This window comes from Taudactylus pleione, unplaced genomic scaffold, assembly GCF_031769625.1.
Source record: "Taudactylus pleione unplaced genomic scaffold, aTauple2 ptg000454l, whole genome shotgun sequence".
NCBI classification, from domain to species: domain Eukaryota; kingdom Metazoa; phylum Chordata; class Amphibia; order Anura; family Myobatrachidae; genus Taudactylus; species Taudactylus pleione.
The window spans coordinates 8,034,807-8,057,456 of record NW_028284856.1 but is presented as its reverse complement, the minus strand read 5'-3'; the positions used below and the strand labels follow the sequence as shown (position 1 = coordinate 8,057,456).

General features: G+C 49.7%; 1 protein-coding gene across 3 annotated transcripts in view; it reads left to right on the top strand.

The window, feature by feature from the left end:
• Positions 1–22,650, top strand: part of RASSF6 (Ras association domain family member 6) — a 77,692-nt gene that overhangs the window by 24,162 nt on the left and 30,880 nt on the right. For all 3 annotated transcript variants that reach the window (XM_088448248.1, XM_088448247.1, XM_088448246.1), the window contains 2 exons: positions 3,701–3,779; positions 6,383–6,531. In XM_088448248.1, coding sequence (XP_088304374.1) covers positions 3,701–3,779; positions 6,383–6,531 — 228 coding nt within the window. The remainder of the gene's footprint in view (positions 1–3,700; positions 3,780–6,382; positions 6,532–22,650) is intronic.

The window sequence follows — 22,650 nt, the reverse complement described above, 5'->3', positions numbered from 1 at the left end:
CTCCCATCTCCTCTATTGGTCCCCCGTCACAGAAACCAGAAATCCACGAACAAACCAGGATGATGAAAACAATGGAAGAGAATATAAAAATGAACACAGCAGGCCAGTCCATCGACGCAGCAAGGACCTGCAAATTTCTTTAGCTCAGGTATCTCATTACAACCTTTTAATCCTCCCGGAACAAGCTCGTGATCGACAGGTCCAGGTTATCAGCCTTGTCTCCGCCTTGTTTCTCCACCGGTTGGTTGACCTTTTTGCAGTGAGTGGAATGGACCCAGATATCTCTCTCGGCCACCTTCAAAAGATGTGGTACTTGTCAGCAACACCTGATATGGACCCTCCCAATGATCAGTCAAACAACCTGAACGCAAGAAATTTCTGATCATAACATATTTTCCAGGCTCAACATCATGACAGTTTGTTTCAGGCATATCATGGGACAACAATTTCCGTTTCTGCTGTTGCTGTTTTAACTGTTTAATCATTGATATAAGATACTTTACAGTTACCTCATTGTTGCCTTTCAAATCTTCCTGCGGACTTATAATCAAATGAGGTTGGCTACCAAACAGTATTTCAAAGGGGGACAGATTTAGAGGGGGTCTAGGAGTGGTCCTTATGCTATGTAGGACCAACGGTAATGCTTCTGGCCATCCTAGTCCAGTCTCTGCCTTGATTTTACTTAGTTGGTTTTTAATAGTTCCGTTCATCCTCTCCACCTGACACTGGCTTGCAGTCGGTAGGGGGTGTGAAGTCGACTATTAATACCCATCAGCTTACACATATTTTGAAAAACATCACCTGTGAAATGGGTACCCCTATCACTGTCGATAATTTTAGGGATACCGTATATACACACAAACTCCTGAACAATTCTTTTGGCAGTGAACGCAGCAGTATTAATGGCAGCTGGGTATGCCTCAACCCAATTGGAAAACACGTCAGCGCACACTAATACATACTTGAGATTCCTGCAGGGTGGTAATTGGATGAAATCAATTTGTATTACCTGGAAAGGTCCGTCAGTCGGAGGAATGTGAGATGGTTCGCTAGGGATCATTTTCCCAATGTTTTTCCTCAAGCAGGTCAGACAGGACATTGCTCTCTTTTCCGCTTGAGAAGAGAAACCCGGTGCGCACCAGTATGCTCTCACCAATTTGCACATACCTTGCTTTCCCAGATGAGTCAGACTGTGTGCTGCCTCAGTCAGGCTGGGGTAGTATGCCTTGGGAGCCACTGGCTTACCTTGTCCGTCCCTCCAGAGTCCAGAGGACTCTTGCTCACATCCCTTGGACCTCCAGACTGACTTTTCCTGGGTAGAACACAAATTTTGCATCTCAATTAATTTCAGCATATCAATTGTTTGGAAAGTCATGATTTGTTCAGTTGGTACATTCATTTTTAACCCTGCTGCCCATTTTGCAGCTTCACCTGCCCTGTTGTTGCCCAGTGACACCGGATCATCTTTACATGTATGGGCTTTACTCTTAATTACTGCCACTGCCTTTGGCAATTGGATTGCTGTTAGTAGTCCTTTTATATGTTTGGAATGTGCTATTGGTCTGCCTGCTGCTGTCATAAATTTTCTCAGACGCCATAAGGCACCAAAATCGTGTACTAGAGTCAGTATAGATATTAGCAGATTTACCTTTCACTAATTCACACGCTCTCTTTAGTGCCACCAGTTCCGCCACTTGTGCCGAGTGTGGTGGTCCTAAAGGTTCGGCTTCTATGATGTCTTCGTCATTTACAACAGCATAACCTGTACATAATTCTCCAGTGTCAGTCTGTCTATGACAACTCCCATCCGTGTAAAATGTCACATCTACATTTTCTAAAGGTGTATCCCGTATGTCAGGTCTTGCAGTAAAGGTCTGATTCAGATATTCCATACAATCATGTGCATCAATATACCTGCAGAACTCACCTGCTGCCAATGGCTCACCTCTCTCCACCCTTTGTGCATCATGTTGCACATATGGTAAATACGTAGCTGGATTTAATGTACTGAACCTTTTGATGGTGATGTTTGCAGGTGCTATTAAGGCTAGTTCCCATTTTGTGAACCTAGCTGAGGAGACATGTCTGGTTTGGGCAGAGTTTAGCAAAGCAGATACAGCATGGGGAGTATAGACAATCATATCATGGCCTAGTACTACATCCTCACTCTTACTGACCAATAGAGCAGTTGCTGCTACACGTCTTAAACACATTGGGAGTGATCTTGCCACAGTGTCCAACTGCACTGTAGTATGCTACAGGCCTACTGGCAACACCATGCTTTTGTGTGAGGATGCCTGCTGCACACCCATCAGCTTCCGTACAATACAAATCAAAAGGTTTTTCATAATCAGGTATTCCCAATGCAGGTGCTTTTGTCAGACTCTCCTTAAAATTAAGGAAAGCCTGCTCTGATTCCTGTGTATGACACGATCGGGCTTTGAGAAAGAGACTAAGGGCCTGATTCAGACCCACTCGCGAGCGGCTGTCCGCTCGCAAGTGGGTCGATGTTCTGGATTGAGCATGCGCACGACTGAGGGAGCTCCGTCGTGCGCATGCGCCAGACGCGACGAGCGAAGGAAAGTCCTTCGCTCGTTGTGTCCGATCAAAGGGGGCGTGCTGTCAATGTTGTTTGACAGCACGCCCCCTTTGGTAGGCGTGCCGGGGGCATGCCTCCCTGACGGGGGCGTTCCCACGGGAACGCCTCCCGTCAAAAGCCGGCCCACTGACATCACTAGTGATGTCAGTGGGAGTGATTTTGGCTCTGATAGAGCCAAAATCACTCCGGAGCTTGCGGTTGAAAACCTAAACCGCAGGCTCCGGCTCGCAATTTCGATGGTCGCGATGGTCTCGACCATCGCGGCCATCAAAATGCACGCTCGTATAGCCTGTGGGTGGTGACCCACAGCTATACGAGCGTCCAGAAGGACGCTCCATTTTCATGGAGGCCGGCCCTCATTCAGAGCGTGCACTCTGCTCAGAGCGTACGGCTCTGAATGAGGGCCTAAGTCCTGTAATGGCAAGGCCAAAATAGAAAAACCTGGGATCCACATTAAAGTCCAAGGCTTCAAGCCCGCAGTAAGTGCCACAGCTAATTGAAGCTGGTCAAAAGTGTCCTTATTATGCATCATAATAAAATGGTATAAATTGTGTCTATAAAGTTTAATGGGTGGGATGTACTAAAAGGAAAATGCAGCCAAAAATCATAAAACATCTATATTTGAAATTTGGCCGCATTTCCCATATGTACCAAGCTCCAGAATGCGATACTTTCTGGAGCTTGGACCTGGTGGGCAACGCCATCTGTAGATGGTGTTGCCCAATAGAAGCCTGTGGGCTCCCTCCCAGTGTCCCCTGCCAAACGCGCTTCATACTGAGAGGGACTTCTAGGGTCATAAAGTTCTATCGTAAAGGACAGCTCTTATCGGAAGAGCTGTTCTTTGCAATTTTAGTCGCAATTCTAGGTACATACCGGTGTTATTAATACTGGTATGTACCCGATAAGTGGCGGGATATACCGCATCCATGATGCCATCCTTAATACATCCTGCTCATTGTGTTTACATGTGTAAAGATTATACTTGTATTTTTATATACCCTTTAATATCTCATTGGACTGTTGTGTTGAAGTTTCTATGTGTATTACATAAGGTATTAACTAACTATATACAGAGTGCTGTCCTTTTTTTTCTTACTTTAGAGGTCAGCTGCATTCACTACTGAAGTCCTATAATTGTTATTATAAGGACCAAAAGAACCTACAGATAACATACCACCAAGTAAGTAATCCTATTTTTATATGCATAGAGTCAGGTGCATAAATATTGGGACATTGACAGAATTTTCATATTTTGGCCTCTATTCACCACCACAATGGCTTTGAAATGAAACAAATAAGATGTGCTTTAACTGCAGACTTTCAGATTTAATTTGAGGGTAATTACATCCAAATCAGGTGAACGGTGTAGGAATTACAACGGTTTCTATATGTGCCTCCCACTTTTTAAGGGGCCAAAAGTAATGGGACAAACTAAACAATCCTAAATCTAACTTTCACTTTTTAAAACTTTGTTGCAAATCCTTTGCAGGCAATTACAGCCTGAAGTCTGGAACGCATAGACATCACCAGACGCTGGGTTTCATCCCTGGTGATGCTCTGCCAGGCCTCTACTGCAAATGTCTTCAGTTCCTGCTTGTTCTTGGGGCATTTACCCTTCAACTTTGTCTTCATCAAGTGAAATGCATGCTCAATCGGATTCAGGTCAGGGGATTGACGTGGCCATTGCATAACATTCCACTTCTTAGCCTTAATAAACTCATTGGTTGCTTTTGCAGTATGCTTCGGGTCATTGTCCATCTGCACTGTGAAGCGCCGTCCAATGAGTTCTGAAGCATTTGGCTGAATATGAGCATATAATATTGCTCAAAACACTTCAGAATTCATTCTGCTGCTTTTGTCAGCAGACACATCATCAATAAATACAAGTGAACCAGTTCCATTGGCAGCCATACATGCCCACGCCATGACATTACCACCACCATGCTTCACTGATGAGGTGGTATGTTTTGGATCATGAGCAGTTCCTTTCCTTCTCCATACTCTTCTCTTCCCATCACTCTGGTACAAGTTGATCTTTTTCTCATCTGGATGTTGTTCCAGAACTGTAATGGCTTTTTTAGATGTTGTTTGGCAAACTCTAATCTGGTCTTCCTGTTTTTGAGGCTCACCAATGGTTTACATCTTGTGGTGAACCCTCTATATTCACTCTTGTGAAGCCTACTCTTGATTGTTGACTTTGACACATATACACCTACCTCCTGGAGAGTGTTCTTGATTTGGCCAACTGTTGTGAAGGGGTTTTTCTTCACCAGGTAAATAATTCTTCTGTCATCTACCACAGGTGTTTTCTGTGGTCTTCCGGGTCTTTTGGTTTTGCTGAGCTCTCCGATGCGTTCTTTCTTTTTAAGAATGTTCCAAACAGTTGATTTGGCCACACCTAATGTTTTTGCTATCTCTCTGATGGGTTTGTTTTGATTTTTCAGCCTAATGATGGCTTGCTTCACTGATAGTGACAGCTCTTTGGATCTCATATTGAGAGTCGACAGCAACTGATTCCAAATGATGTCACACCTAGAATCAACTCCAGACCTTTTACCTGCTTAATTGATAATGAAATAACGAGAGAATAGCCCACACCTGTCCATGAAATAGCTTTTGAGTTGATAGTCCCATTAATTTTGGCCCCTTAAGAAGTGGGAGGCACATATAGAAACCGTTGTAATTACTACACCGTTCACCCGATTTGGATGTAATTACCCTCAAATTAAATCTGAAAGTCTGCAGTTAAAGCACATCTTGTTTGTTTCATTTCAAAGCCATTGTGGTGGTGAATAGAGGTCAAAATATGAAAATTCTGTCAATGTCCCAATATTTATGCACCTGACTGTAGTTTATTGTAGATTAAATCACAGTTGCTTTTTGTCAAACCGCGCATGGTTTATGGACCAGAGCAATTTGAATGCAGGTGATATGCGAGATATAGTAGTGCAGTCCCCATGATTATCCATGTGGTCTGCAGTGTTAACCAATTTTAACATATCCTGAAAGGCTTCGCATTTCGGAACTTGACCCCATTAGCTAATGTCATCTCCATAAGGTTTATGTACATTTGAATAATGATATTGAATTCATTTTAGCTTCACCAATATGTTCTGTTAATACAGAACATTTTATGTTAACTTTGTTTATAAATATTCTCATTTTAAATATTTAATAGTAACCCTCTATTGATTCCACAGCAATTTGATACCTTTGTGTTGTCTGTTTCTTATGTGAGAGATAGCAGTCCTCATTTATACAGATGCTTCAGTGTGTGTTAAGGTGCCTACACACATGGCGATTTTTTACACGATTTGCCCGATTTCGACGAATTGTGATGACAAATCGTGTAAAATATGCCCAAATTGTGAGTTTCTACTCATGATCACGATGCCAATGCGCATCTCCGCTTGTCATACATCGCATCTTCAGATCTGCTGTGCTGTAGGGCAGATTTGCCAATCTGGGACACAATGAACTGGATGCACGATAGATCTTAAGTCTGGTTGGAAATTTTTTGCTCCAAATCGTGACCACGACTGCCGGGGAGCTGCCTGGGGAGAGTTCAGGGGAAATCGTGCCTCAGGTCGGATTGTGAGCACATCGCTATGTGTGTAGGCACCTTTAGATCTGTATTTTATTTTATGATTTTTCATCCTTGGTGCCATAATGAAAATGTTCTTCATTTTTTTTTAATAATCATGTCATCAGCCATTGTAGCATAGTTGCTGTATTTGTGCATGCTTCACCCAAGTTTCATGTGCATACTGTATCTCGTTGAAGGATGACAGTGGACAGATTGTTTTATCCGGACTTAGTGAGATATTCTGGGGAGTGCAGCGACCTATCCGATTCAAAATGCAGGATGAGAAATGTATTTCCTCAGAATCTATCCAACTTCCAGAGGTCATTGGATCAAGTATAGCAAAAAGGTATTGTTTGATTGGGGGAAAAATCCATGTGTGGTGCCAGGTGAAAGCACGTTTCTATTGTTTCATATATATCTGATTTATTATTGCCTAGTATCATTCTTGGGGAACTACAAGTGGCAAGATAATCTTAATTAAATTCTTCTCAATTGCAGCATTTTTGCAAACAATGAAATATAGGAGTGCAGAGCACAACAAACTAGTGTTGAGTACATGTCCCCATAGTAATCTCCAGGTAGAACAGTGGTTCTCAACTCCAGTCCTCAAGTACCCCCAACAGGTCATATTAATGGAATTCTTTAACCCATTTGCTGCAGAGATCGAGTAGAGCTTGTTCTCCTGATATACAACTAAACTGAGGAAAGCTAACCCCACTTGTCCCTCACAGTGGCGGGTAGTGTGCCCATAAAAAAAAAAATACTTTGTCCCTACCATTTCAGGCAACCAATGGGGACTCCCTGCAGTCATTGGCACTATTACCAGTAGTTCCCCGTGTAAGAATCATGAAAAAGGTTGTGCCATCTGTTAAAGGTTACTCAGCTAAGGACCTCTGTGTATCATCCCCGGAAACAGGGGTGTTTTAAGAGAGTAGGGGACCCGTGTGTAGACTGCAGGCCCCCTCCTCTCTCTGGCTGTGCTGTAGATTTTGGCTTAGTGCAAGAATCTACTGCGCATGTGCAGGTCTCCAGGAAAATGGTGCCCGCGCTGTTTTCCCGGGTACAGCAGAACTGCACATTCGCAAGTCACCAGGAAAATGGCCTCCTCCATTTTCCGAGTGATTTTTGCTGCTCTACAGAGCAGCACTACGGACAGGTAAGTATAAAACTATATTGGTGAAGGGTGTGCGGTGTGGGACCCCCTGGACCCAGGGGCTCATGTGCTTCGCTCACCCTGTACCCATTATAGATACGCCCCTGCCCAGAAGGATGGTTTAGTGGAGAGGTTTAATAAAACTTTAAAGAATATGCTAATAAAAGTGGTGGAGTTATGGTATTATTTGTTACTGTATTTATTGCTGGCCATTAGAGAGGTACCACAATCATCCACGGGGGTCTCACCTTTTGATTTTCTGTATGGGAGACACCCAAGGATTGCTAGATATTGCAAAAGAGACATGGGAGGGACAACCGAAGTCTTATAAGACCGTTATTGAGCATGTTTCTCAGATGCAGGAAAGAATAGCTGCAGTGGTACCGAGAGGGAAAGAGCACTTGGAACAGGCCCCAACAAGCACAACAATGGGTGTACAATAGTAAGGCCCAGTTACGCACTTTTGCTCCTGGGGACTGGATTAAAGTTTTGGCGAAATGATAAGGACCATTTGAAATAATATAAAAAGTGGGTAGGTTAATTATAAGGTGTACCAACCGGGGAAAAGAAAGCCTGGACACATCTACCATGTAAAGTAAATCTTATAACACCTTGGAAGGATAGACTAGCTCTGCCAGCCACCCTAGTCCTTCTGGTAACCGGAGTACCTTTAGTTCCTGAAGTAACAGTATTTAAAACCCCCTCAACTATTCAACAGCTTGAGGCTAAATAATATCTCATAAGAAATAGAGATTTGTGTTCTAAAACAGTCATTAAACATGACATAATTACTGAACAAGCCGTTAAAGTTAACCTAAAGTCCTATAGAATACTAGAAGTCCAACAAGATATGGTGTCTAAAGAAATGTAAAAAAATATTTGAATTGAAGAGTCACATAGTGAGTGGTCATCTCCTATCGTACTCATTCCGAAACATGATGGGAGCTTCCGCTTCCGCAATGAATTTCGTAAATTGAATAGTGTGTCTAAAGGCGCATATACACTACATGATATAAATGGATGATTGAATTACATGAACATCATTATCGTTATATCGTTCATAAATCGTGCAGTGATATCGTTAGGTTGTGCGTGTTCGTGGATGCACTGAATTACATATCATTTAGTGTGGGCACAATATCCACCGCACAGTATAATGAACGATTGAACGATAATGATGTCGTTAACGTTCAGTCGTTCATTAGTCGTGCAGTGGATATGGGCCTTTAGTTTGATTTCTATCCAATACCTAGTGTGGATGAACTTATTGAGAGGCTGGGAACAGCACGGTACTTAACCAAACAGTACTGTCTTAAGAATCATGCATATCATAGAAGATTTATACCCAATTTTGCCACCATTTGACTCAGAGGAAGAAAACTAGCTATCCTGGCTTGGGAATGTTTGAAGTCACATAGTCGTGTCCTATTTAAATTGTAATATGTAGATGTGATTTTCTGAACTCTAGAGACTGCTGTGCTGCTTTTTTTTCTGCTGTCTCTGTCCTGTGAATGAGAGCAAAGGTTGCCATGAACCTGAGCTACTCATTGGAGCCCAAAATCTGGGGCTTGAAAGAAGAAATTATTAATAGAATGTCTTCTGGGCCTCCTGAGAAATTGTCAGCAACTGTTCTGAGTATTTGCTGACTGTTGGATCATTTCTTCACAACATTCTATGTTCACCCTAAAAACTTAATAAATTAAATAATAAAAATTTTTTAAAGTTACCAAAATGAAAGCCCCCTTCATCACAAAAAAAAATAATGCATACATCTCACTTTGATACCTAGTACAGTGGTTCCCACACTTGGAGCCATGGCACCATGGGGGCTGCCGGGCACTTTTAGGGGTGCTACAGGTTGGTGGTCCAGGACAAAATCAAATAATTTATGGTTAATGTGATAGGCAAATCTAGTGCTGGTGGCTGCCAGTCATAAAATATGTGGAAAAAGACCTCCACATAACTGAATCTAAGGGAGACAGGTAAGCACAATTTACAGAATTTAATAATTTTTGCTGAATTTTTAAATAAAAGCTTTTGATCTAGGGGTGCCGCAAAAAGAATTCTGATACTCTAGGGATCCTTATTCAAGAAAGTTTGAGAACCACTGCTCTAGTAAATTAAAAAGGCTTATTTTTTAAAGGCATTTTGTGGAATATCCTACAATTTTCTGAGGGTTTTCACATTTTTTAAATAACCCTTGCATGTATTTTAGGGTACCACAACAGATATTGGTGATCCTTCTAGTTTGTCACCTGTGCAGTCCTCATAGGTATTTTTATGGGGACTGTAATATTGCTAAATGTACCAAGCTGTAAAAAAGAAACAAAAAATAGCCTTCCTGATAGCTAATGCAATCTTTCGATAACGTCAGCTATTGTAACATAAAGGCCACAAGTTTGCACTATTTTTCAAAAGAGGTATTCTTAGGAGTATATCCAATTGGGTGAGAGTTTACCAAAAATATCTCACTTGCTGGGTTTTTAGTATTCAATAGGGTGCAGAATTTTTTATTTAGTTTTTTTCTATTTTGAGTGCTCAAGTTATTTTATATCCTGCAGAAGACGTCTAATTTTTTCTAAAATCCATATTTTAAGGAAACAGCTCCCCCCTCCCCCCATTGTCAAATTAATCAATTGGAAGTTTCAAATTAGCTTAATTAGTCCTTAATTACTAGCCTTCTGCAGCACTATCCTCCTTCTCTGTCTCATCTCCTGTATCGCAGACAGCTTCCATGGGTTGGGTACTACCCCTAATCCGGCACCCACTACCACTAACCCTACACCCCACTACCCCTAACCCTACACCTGCTCCCTGCATATACTTCCCACACTACAACTAACCATGCACACACTCCCAGCACACACTACCCTACAGCCGCTAACCCTGCATTCGCTCCCCGCACACACAACACTACTGCCACTAACCAGGCACTCGCTCCCCGCACACACAACACTACAGCCACTAACCCTGCACTCGCTCCCCGCACACACCACACTACTGCCGCTAACCCTGCACTCACTCCCCGCACACACAACACTACTGCCGCTAACCCTGCACTCGGTCCCCACACACACTAACTACACTACTGCCACTAACCCTGCACTCGCTCCCCGCACACACTACACTTCTGCTGCTAACCCTGCACTCGTTCCCCGCACACACTAGACTACTGCCACTAACCCTGCACTCACTCGCCGCACACACTACACTACTGCCACTAACCCTGCACTTGCTCGCCGCACACACTACACTACGGCTGCTAAACCTGCACTCACTCCCCGCACACACTGCACTACTGCTACTAACCCTGCACATACTACACTACTGCCGCTAACCCTGCCCTCGCTCCCCGCACACACAACACTACTGTCACTAATCCTGCACTCGCTCCCTGCACACACCACACTACTGCCGCTAACCCTGCACTCGCTCCATGCACACATTACACTTCTGCCGCTAACCCTGCACTCGTTCCCCGCACACACTTACTACACTACTGCCACTAACCCTGCACTCACTCCCCACATACACTACACTACTGCCGCTAAACCTGCACTCGCTCCCTGCACACACTACACTACTGCCGCTAACCCTGCACTCGCTCCCCGCACACACTACACTACTGCCACTAACCCTGCACTCGCTCCCCGCACACACTACACTACTGCTACTAACTCTGCACCCACTACACTACTGCTGCTATTCCTGCACTCGCTCCCCGCACACACTACACTACTGCCACTAACCCTGCACTCGCTGCCCGCACACACTACACTACTGCTACTAACCCTGCACACACTACACTACTGCCGCTAACCCTGCACTCGCTCCCCGCACACACTACACTACTGCTACTAACCCTGCACTCGCTCCCTGCACACACTACACTACTGCCGCTAACCCTGCACTCACTCCCTGCACACACTACACTACTGCCGCTAACCCTGCACTCGCTCCCTGCACACACTACACTACTGCCGCTAACCCTGCACTCGCTCCCCGCACACACTACACTACTGCTACTAACCCTGCACACACTACACTACTGCCGCTAACCCTGCACTCGCTCCCCGCACACACTGCACTACTGCTACTAACCCTGCACACACTACACTACTGCCGCTAACCCTGCACTCGCTCCCCGCACACACTACACTACTGCTACTAACCCTGCACTCGCTCCCTGCACACACTACACTACTGCCGTTAACCCTGCACTCGCTCCCTGCACACACTACACTACTGCCGCTAACCCTGCACTCGCTCCCTGCACACACTACACTACTGCCGCTAACCCAGCACTCGCTCCCCGCACACACTACACTTCTGATGCTAACCCTGCATTCATTCCCCACACACACTACACTACTGCTACTAACCCTGCACTCGCTCCCTGCACACACTACACGACTGCCACTAACCCTGCACTCACTCGCCCACACACTACACTACAGCCACTAACCCTGCACTCGCTCACCGCACACACTACACTACTGCTGCTAACCCTGCACTCGCTCCCCGCTCACACTACACTACTGCCACTAACCCTGCACTCACTCCCCACACACACTACACTACTGCTACTAACCCTGCACACACTACACTACTGCCGCTAACCCTGCCCTCGCTCCCCGCACACACAACACTACTGCCACTAATCCTGCACTCGCTCCATGCACACACCACACTACTGCCGCTAACCCTGCACTCGCTCCATGCACACATTACACTTCTGCCGCTAACCCTGCACTCGTTCCCCGTACACACTTACTACACTACTGCCACTAACCCTGCACTCACTCCCCGCATACACTACACTACTGCCGCTAACCCTGCACTCGCTCCCCGCACACACCGCACTACTGCCGCTAACCCTGCACTCACTCCACGCACACACAACACTACTGCCGCTAACCCTGCACTCGCTCGCCGCACACACCACACTACTGCCGCTAACCCTGCACTCACTCCACGCACACATAACACTACTGCCGCTAACCCTGCACTCGCTCCCCACACACACTAACTACACTACTGCCACTAACCCTGCACTCGCTCCCCGCACACACTACACTTCTGCTGCTAACCCTGCACTCGCTCCCCGCACACACTACACTACTGCCACTAACCCTGCACTCGCTCCCCGCACACACTACACTTCTGCTGCTAACCCTGCACTCGTTCCCCGCACACTCTACACTACTGCCACCAGGGCCGAAACTATGATTTTTGTCACCAGGGGCCAGACAGTAATTTGGCGCCCCCCTGGTAATTCCCTCTGCAGCAGTGTCCCTATAGTAATGCCCCCTGAGGTAATACCCTTGTAGTAGTGCCCATATAGTAATGCCCCTGTAGTAGTGCCCATATGATAATGCCCCCATAGCAATGCCCCTGTAGTAGTGCCCATATTGTAATGCCCCCATAGTAATGCCCATATGTTAATACTCCCATACTAATGCCCCTGTAGTGCCCATGCTCCAATATTAATGCCCTTGTGGTAATGCCCCTGTAGTGCCCATGCTTTCATAGTAATGCCCCTGTAGTGCCCATGCTCCCATATTAATGCCCTTGTGGTAATGCCCCTGTAGTGCCCATGCTTTCATAGTAATGCCCCTGTAGTGTCCATGCTCTCATAGTAATGCCCCTGTAGTGTCCATGCTTTCATAGTAATGCCCCTGTAGTGTCCATGCTCTCATAGTAATGCCCCTGTAGTGCCCATGCTCTCATAGTAATGCCCCTGTAGTGCTCATGCCCCCACAGTAATGCCCCTGTAGTGCTCATGCCCCATTAATGCCCATTATTGCCCATGCCCCCATGGTAATGCCCATGCCCCCATAATAATGCCCCTGTAGTGCAGCTTATTAAAAAAAATATAATTACCTTGAACCCTGCTCCTGCATCCAGCGTCGCGTCCGGTCCGCCGGCTGCTCCTCGGAACTATGGGGGAAACGTCATGACGTCTCTCACATAGTGCCCGTGGGGAGAGCCGGTAGCTTGAGTTCGGGAGAGAACTCCAGCCTCCGGCTACATCGCGTCGCTGCAGAGAAGGAGCCGGGCGCCTGCTGGTAATAAATATTACCAGCGGACGTCCGGCTTGGAGCCTCTCTGCAGCGCCGGTCTGGAGGTCACTGGCACCGGGTACAGCGGCGCACCCGGTGCACGTGCACCTCCAGCCCCCCCTAGTTGCGGCCCTGCTGCCACTAACCCTGCACTCACTCGCCGCACACACTACAGTACTGCCACTAACCCTGCACTCGCTCGCCGCACACACTACACTACTGCTGCTAACCCTGCACTCACTCCCCGCACACACTACACTACTGCTACTAACCCTGCACACACTACACTACTGCCGCTAACCCTGCCCTCGCTCCCCGTACACACTACACTACTGCCGCTAACCCTGTACACGCTCCCCGCACACACAACACTACTGCCACTAATCCTGCACTCGCTCCCTGCACACACCACACTACTGCCGCTAACCCTGCACTCGCTCCAAGCACACATTACACTTCTGCCGCTAACCCTGCACTCGTTCCCCGCACACACTTACTACACTACTGCCACTAACCCTGCACTCACTCCCCGCACACACTACACTACTGCCGCTAACCCTGCACTCACTCCCTGCACACACTACACTATTGCCGCTAACCCTGCACTTGCTCCCCGCACACACTACACTACTGCCACTAACCCTGCACTCGCTCCCCGGACACACTACACTACTACTACTAACCCTGCACACACTACACTACAGCCGCTAACCCTGCACTCACTTCCTGCACACATTACACTACTGCTGATAACCCTGCACTCGCTCCCCGCACACACTACACTACTGCCACTAACCCTGCACTCGCTGCCCGCACACACTACACTACTGCTACTAACCCTGCACACACTACACTACTGCCGCTAACCCTGCACTCGCTCCCCGCACACACTACACTACTGCCACTAACCATGCACTCGCTCCCCACACACACTGCACTACTGCTACTAGCCCTGCACACACTACACTACTGCCGCTAACCCTGCACTCGCTCCCCGCACACACTACACTACTGCCACTAACCATGCACTCGTTCCCGCACACACTACACTACTGCCACTAACCCTGCACTCGCTCACCGCACACACTACACTACTGCCACTAACCCTGCACACACTACACTACTGCCGCTAACCCTGCACTAGCTCCCCACACACACAACATTACTGCCGCTAACCCTGCACTCACTCCCCGCACACACTGCACTACTGCCACTAACCCTGCACTCGCTCCCTGCACACACTACACTACTGCTACTAACCCTGCACACACTACACTACTGCCGCTAACCCTGCACTCGCTCCCCGCTCACACTACACTACTGCTACTAACCCTGCACACACTACACTACTGCCGCTAACCCTGCACTCGCTCCCCGCACACACTACACTACTGCTACTAACCCTGCACAGACTACACTACAGCCGCTAACCCTGCACTCGCTCCCCGCACACACTACACTACTGCTACTAACCCTGCACACACAACACTACTGCCGCTAACCCTGCACTCGCTCCCCGCACACACTGCACTACTGCTACTAACCCTGCAATCACTCCCCGCACACACTACACTACTGCCACTAACCCTGCACTCGCTCCCTGCACACACTACACTACTGCTACTAACCCTGCACACACTACACTACTGCCGCTAACCCTGCACTCGCTGCCAGCACACACTACACTACTGCTACTAACCCTGCACACACTACACTACTGCCGCTAACCCTGCACTCGCTCCCCGCACACACTACACTACTGCCGCTAACCCTGCACTCGCTCCCCACACACACTGCACTACTGCTACTAGCTCTGCACACACTACACTACTGCCGCTAACCCTGCACTCGCTCCCCGCACACACTACACTACTGCCACTAACCATGCACTCGCTCCCCGCACACACTACACTACTGCCACTAACCCTGCACACACTACACTACTGCCGCTAACCCTGCACTCGCTCCCCGCACACACTACACTACACTACTGCCACTAACCCTGCAATCACTCCATGCACACACTACACTACAGCCGCTAACCCTGCACTCGCTCCCCACACACACAACATTACTGCCGCTAACCCTGCACTCACTCCCCGCACACACTGCACTACTGCCACTAACCCTGCACTCGCTCCCTCCACACACTACACTACTGCTACTAACCCTGCACACACAACACTACTGCCGCTAACCCTGCACTCGCTCCCCGCACACACTACACTACTGCTACTAACCCTGCACAGACTACACTACAGCCACTAACCCTGCACTCGCTCCACGCACACACTACACTACTGCCACTAACCCTGCACACACTACACTACTGCCGCTAACCCTGCACTCGCTCCCCGCACACACTACACTACTGCCACTAACCCTGCAATCACTCCATGCACACACTACACTACTGCCGCTAACCCTGCACTCGCTCCCCACACACTCAACACTACTGCCGCTAACCCTGCACTCACTCCCCGCACACACTACACTACTGCCACTAACTCTGCACTCGCTCCCTGCACACACTAAACTACTGCTACTAACCCTGCACACACTACACTACTGCCGCTAACCCTGCACTCGCTCCCCGCACACACTACACTACTGCCACTAACCCTGCACACACTACACTACTGCCACTAACCCTGCACTCGCTCCCCGCACACACTACACTACTGCTACTAACCCTGCACAGACTACACTACAGCCGCTAACCCTGCACTCGCTCCCCGCACACACTACACTACTGCTACTAACCCTGCACACACTACACTACTGCCGCTAACCCTGCACTTACTCCCTGCACACATTACACTACTGCTGATAACCCTGCACTCGCTCCCCGCACACACTACACTACTGCCACTAACCCTGCACTCGCTGCCCGCACACACTACACTACTGCTACTAACCCTGCACACACTACACTACTGCCGCTAACCCTGCACTCGCTCCCCGCACACACTACACTACTGCCACTAACCCTGCACTCGCTCCCCACACACACTGCACTACTGCTACTAGCCCTGCACAGACTACACTACTGCCGCTAACCCTGCACTCGCTCCCCGCACACACTACACTACTGCCACTAACCATGCACTCGCTCCCCGCACACACTACACTACTGCCACTAACCCTGCACTCGCTCCCCGCACACACTACACTACTGCCACTAACCCTGCACACACTACACTACTGCCGCTAACCCTGCACTCGCTCCCCACACACACAACATTACTGCCGCTAACCCTGCACTCACTCCCCGCACACACTGCACTACTGCCACTAACCCTGCACTCGCTCCCTGCACACACTACACTACTGCTACTAACCCTGCACACACTACACTACTGCCGCTAACCCTGCACTCGCTCCCCGCTCACACTACACTACTGCTACTAACCATGCACACACTACACTACTGCCGCTAACCCTGCACTCGCTCCCCGCACACACTACACTACTGCTACTAACCCTGCACAGACTACACTACAGCCGCTAACCCTGCACTCGCTCCCCGCACACACTACACTACTGCTACTAACCCTGCACACACAACACTACTGCCGCTAACCCTGCACTCGCTCCCTGCACGCACTGCACTACTGCTACTAACCCTGCAATCACTCCATGCACACACTACACTACTGCCACTAACCCTGCACTCGCTCCCCACACACTCAACGCTACTGCCGCTAACCCTGCACTCACTCCCCGCACACACTACACTACTGCCACTAACCCTGCACTCGCTCCCTGCACACACTACACTACTGCTACTAACCCTGCACACACTACACTACAGCCGCTAACCCTGCACTCGCTCCCCGCACACACTACACTACTGCTACTAACCCTGCACACACTACACTACTGCCGCTAACCCTGCACTCGCGCCCCGCACAGACAACACAACTGCTACTAACCCTGCACTCGCTCCCCGCACACACTACACTACTGCTACTAACCCTGCACACACTACACTACTGCCGCTAACCCTGCACTCGCGCCCCGCACAGACAACACAACTGCTACTAACCCTGCACTCGCTCCCCGCACACACTACACTACTGCTACTAACCCTGCACACACTACACTACTGCCGCTAACCCTGCACTCTCTCCCCACACACACTACACTACTGCTACTAACCCTGCACACACAACACTACTGCCGCTAACCCTGCACTCGCTCACCGCACACACTACACTACTGCTACTAACCCTGCACACACTACACTACTGCCGCTAACCCTGCACTCGCTCCCCGCACACACTACACTACTGCTACTAACCCTGCACACACTACACTACTGCCGCTAACCCTGCACTCGCTCCCCGCTCACACTACACTACTGCTACTAACCCTGCACACACTACACTACTGCCGCTAACCCTGCACTCGCTCCCCGCACACACTACACTACTGCTACTAACCCTGCACAGACTACACTACAGCCGCTAACCCTGCACTCGCTCCCCGCACACACTACACTACTGCTACTAACCCTGCACACACAACACTACTGCCGCTAACCCTGCACTCGCTCCCCGCACACACTGCACTACTGCTACTAACCCTGCAATCACTCCCCGCACACACTACACTACTGCCACTAACCCTGCACTCGCTCCCTGCACACACTACACTACTGCTACTAACCCTGCACACACTACACTACTGCCGCTAACCCTGCACTCGCTGCCAGCACACACTACACTACTGCTACTAACCCTGCACACACTACACTACTGCCGCTAACCCTGCACTCGCTCCCCGCACACACTACACTACTGCCGCTAACCCTGCACTCGCTCCCCACACACACTGCACTACTGCTACTAGCTCTGCACACACTACACTACTGCCGCTAACCCTGCACTCGCTCCCCGCACACACTACACTACTGCCACTAACCATGCACTCGCTCCCCGCACACACTACACTACTGCCACTAACCCTGCACACACTACACTACTGCCGCTAACCCTGCACTCGCTCCCCGCACACACTACACTACACTACTGCCACTAACCCTGCAATCACTCCATGCACACACTACACTACAGCCGCTAACCCTGCACTCGCTCCCCACACACACAACATTACTGCCGCTAACCCTGCACTCACTCCCCGCACACACTGCACTACTGCTACTAACCCTGCACACACAACACTACTGCCGCTAACCCTGCACTCGCTCCCCGCACACACTACACTACTGCTACTAACCCTGCACAGACTACACTACAGCCACTAACCCTGCACTCGCTCCACGCACACACTACACTACTGCCACTAACCCTGCACACACTACACTACTGCCGCTAACCCTGCACTCGCTCCCCGCACACACTACACTACTGCCACTAACCCTGCAATCACTCCATGCACACACTACACTACTGCCGCTAACCCTGCACTCGCTCCCCACACACTCAACACTACTGCCGCTAACCCTGCACTCACTCCCCGCACACACTACACTACTGCCACTAACTCTGCACTCGCTCCCTGCACACACTAAACTACTGCTACTAACCCTGCACACACTACACTACTGCCGCTAACCCTGCACTCGCTCCCCGCACACACTACACTACTGCCACTAACCCTGCACACACTACACTACTGCCACTAACCCTGCACTCGCTCCCCGCACACACTACACTACTGCTACTAACCCTGCACAGACTACACTACAGCCGCTAACCCTGCACTCGCTCCCCGCACACACTACACTACTGCTACTAACCCTGCACACACTACACTACTGCCGCTAACCCTGCACTTACTCCCTGCACACATTACACTACTGCTGATAACCCTGCACTCGCTCCCCGCACACACTACACTACTGCCACTAACCCTGCACTCGCTGCCCGCACACACTACACTACTGCTACTAACCCTGCACACACTACACTACTGCCGCTAACCCTGCACTCGCTCCCCGCACACACTACACTACTGCCACTAACCCTGCACTCGCTCCCCACACACACTGCACTACTGCTACTAGCCCTGCACAGACTACACTACTGCCGCTAACCCTGCACTCGCTCCCCGCACACACTACACTACTGCCACTAACCATGCACTCGCTCCCCGCACACACTACACTACTGCCACTAACCCTGCACTCGCTCCCCGCACACACTACACTACTGCCACTAACTCTGCACACACTACACTACTGCCGCTAACCCTGCACTCGCTCCCCACACACACAACATTACTGCCGCTAACCCTGCACTCACTCCCCGCACACACTGCACTACTGCCACTAACCCTGCACTCGCTCCCTGCACACACTACACTACTGCTACTAACCCTGCACACACTACACTACTGCCGCTAACCCTGCACTCGCTCCCCGCTCACACTACACTACTGCTACTAACCATGCACACACTACACTACTGCCGCTAACCCTGCACTCGCTCCCCGCACACACTACACTACTGCTACTAACCCTGCACAGACTACACTACAGCCGCTAACCCTGCACTCGCTCCCCGCACACACTACACTACTGCTACTAACCCTGCACACACAACACTACTGCCGCTAACCCTGCACTCGCTCCCTGCACGCACTGCACTACTGCTACTAACCCTGCAATCACTCCATGCACACACTACACTACTGCCACTAACCCTGCACTCGCTCCCCACACACTCAACGCTACTGCCGCTAACCCTGCACTCACTCCCCGCACACACTACACTACTGCCACTAACCCTGCACTCGCTCCCTGCACACACTACACTACTGCTACTAACCCTGCACACACTACACTACAGCCGCTAACCCTGCACTCGCTCCCCGCACACACTACACTACTGCTACTAACCCTGCACACACTACACTACTGCCGCTAACCCTGCACTCGCGCCCCGCACAGACAACACAACTGCTACTAACCCTGCACTCGCTCCCCGCACACACTACACTACTGCTACTAACCCTGCACACACTACACTACTGCCGCTAACCCTGCACTCGCGCCCCGCACAGACAACACAACTGCTACTAACCCTGCACTCGCTCCCCGCACACACTACACTACTGCTACTAACCCTGCACACACTACACTACTGCCGCTAACCCTGCACTCTCTCCCCACACACACTACACTACTGCTACTAACCCTGCACACACAACACTACTGCCGCTAACCCTGCACTCGCTCACCGCACACACTACACTACTGCTACTAACCCTGCACACACTACACTACTGCCGCTAACCCTGCACTCGCTCCCCGCACACACTACACTACTGCCACTAAGCCTGCACTCACTCCCCGCACACACTACACTACTGCCGCTAAACCTGCACTCGCTCCCCACACACTACACTACTGCCGCTAACCTGCACTCACTCCCCACACGCACTACTCTTCCGCCGTTAACCCTGCACCCCCTCCGAGCTCACGCACAACACTACTGCCGCTAACCCTGCACCTGCTCCCTGCACACACTACACTACTGCTAGTAACCCTGCACACACTACACTACTGCCGCTAACCCTGCACTCGCGCCCCGCACAGACAACACAACTGCTACTAACCCTGCACTCGCTCCCCGCACACACTACACTACTGCTACTAACCCTGCACACACTACTCTACTGGCGCTAATCCTGCACTCTCTCCCCACACACACTACACTACTGCTACTAACCCTGCACACACAACACTACTGCCGCTAACCCTGCACTCGCTCCCCGCACACACTACACTACTGCTACTAACCCTGCACACACTACACTACTGCCGCTAACCCCGCACTCGCTCCCCGCACACACTACACTACTGCTCCTAACCCTGCACACACTACACTACTGCTACTAACCCTGCACACACTACACTACTGCCACTAACCCTGCACTCACTCCCCGCACACACTACACTACTGCCGCTAACCCTGCACTCGCTCCCCACACACAACACTACTGCCGCTAACCTGCACTCGCTCCCCACACGCACTACTCTACCGCCGTTAACCCTGCACCCCCTCCGAGCTCACGCACAACACTACTGCCGCTAACCCTGCACCTGCTCCCTGCACACACTACACTACTGCTAGTAACCCTGCACACACTACACTACTGCCGCTAACCCTGCACTCGCGCCCCGCACAGACAACACAACTGCTACTAACCCTGCACTCGCTCCCCGCACACACTACACTACTGCTACTAACCCTGCACACACTACTCTACTGGCGCTAATCCTGCACTCTCTCCCCACACACACTACACTACTGCTACTAACCCTGCACACACAACACTACTGCCGCTAACCCTGCACTCGCTCCCCGCACACACTACACTACTGCTCCTAACCCTGCACACACTACACTACTGCTACTAACCCTGCACACACTACACTACTGCCACTAACCCTGCACTCACTCCCCGCACACACTACACTACTGCCGCTAACCCTGCACTCGCTCCCCACACACAACACTACTGCCGCTAACCTGCACTCGCTCCCCACACGCACTACTCTTCCGCCGTTAACCCTGCACCCCCTCCGAGCACACACACACCACTACTGCCGCTAACCCTGCACCTGCTCCCTGCTCACACTACAACACACTAGACTCCAACCGCTAACCCCACACCCGCTCCCCACACACTACCGCACTCACTACACTACAATACACTGCACCCCGCACACAGCCTCGGCAGCCGTCCACTGGCTATAGGCTGAGTAAAAAAAATTCTCCCACAAATTTTACCACAATAAAACCCTGCTACCAATTTTTTTAAATTGGATACCGCGGGTATTGGGAGCGCTCATACTCGCTTTAATCAAAAATTGGTCACGAGGTCTGCGTAATTTTTTGCAGGCAAAACTTCATGGCCAATTGGATATGCCCTTTAGGATCCCTCTCTGGTAATGGCCGCTTGCACATGTGCATTAGGACAACCACGCATGCGCAGTAACTCTCCCGAGCTTGAACCTGGGAGTTCACTTTTCACACTTTGCATGGATGAGCTCTGACGATGATCCATATGGTATATCCGGGTGATTTATTCGGAAATATGGGACTGGCGGTAACCGTGTCAGAGCTTGTAAGTTACTGCATCACTAAACATTTATTCCATGGAGAGTATTGTGCATTTTTTTATCTGTTCTACATAAACCTTAGTATAGTACATACATGAGTGGTAATGAATATGGTTTACACCATACTTGTTTGCAGAATATTTATATATCAATGTT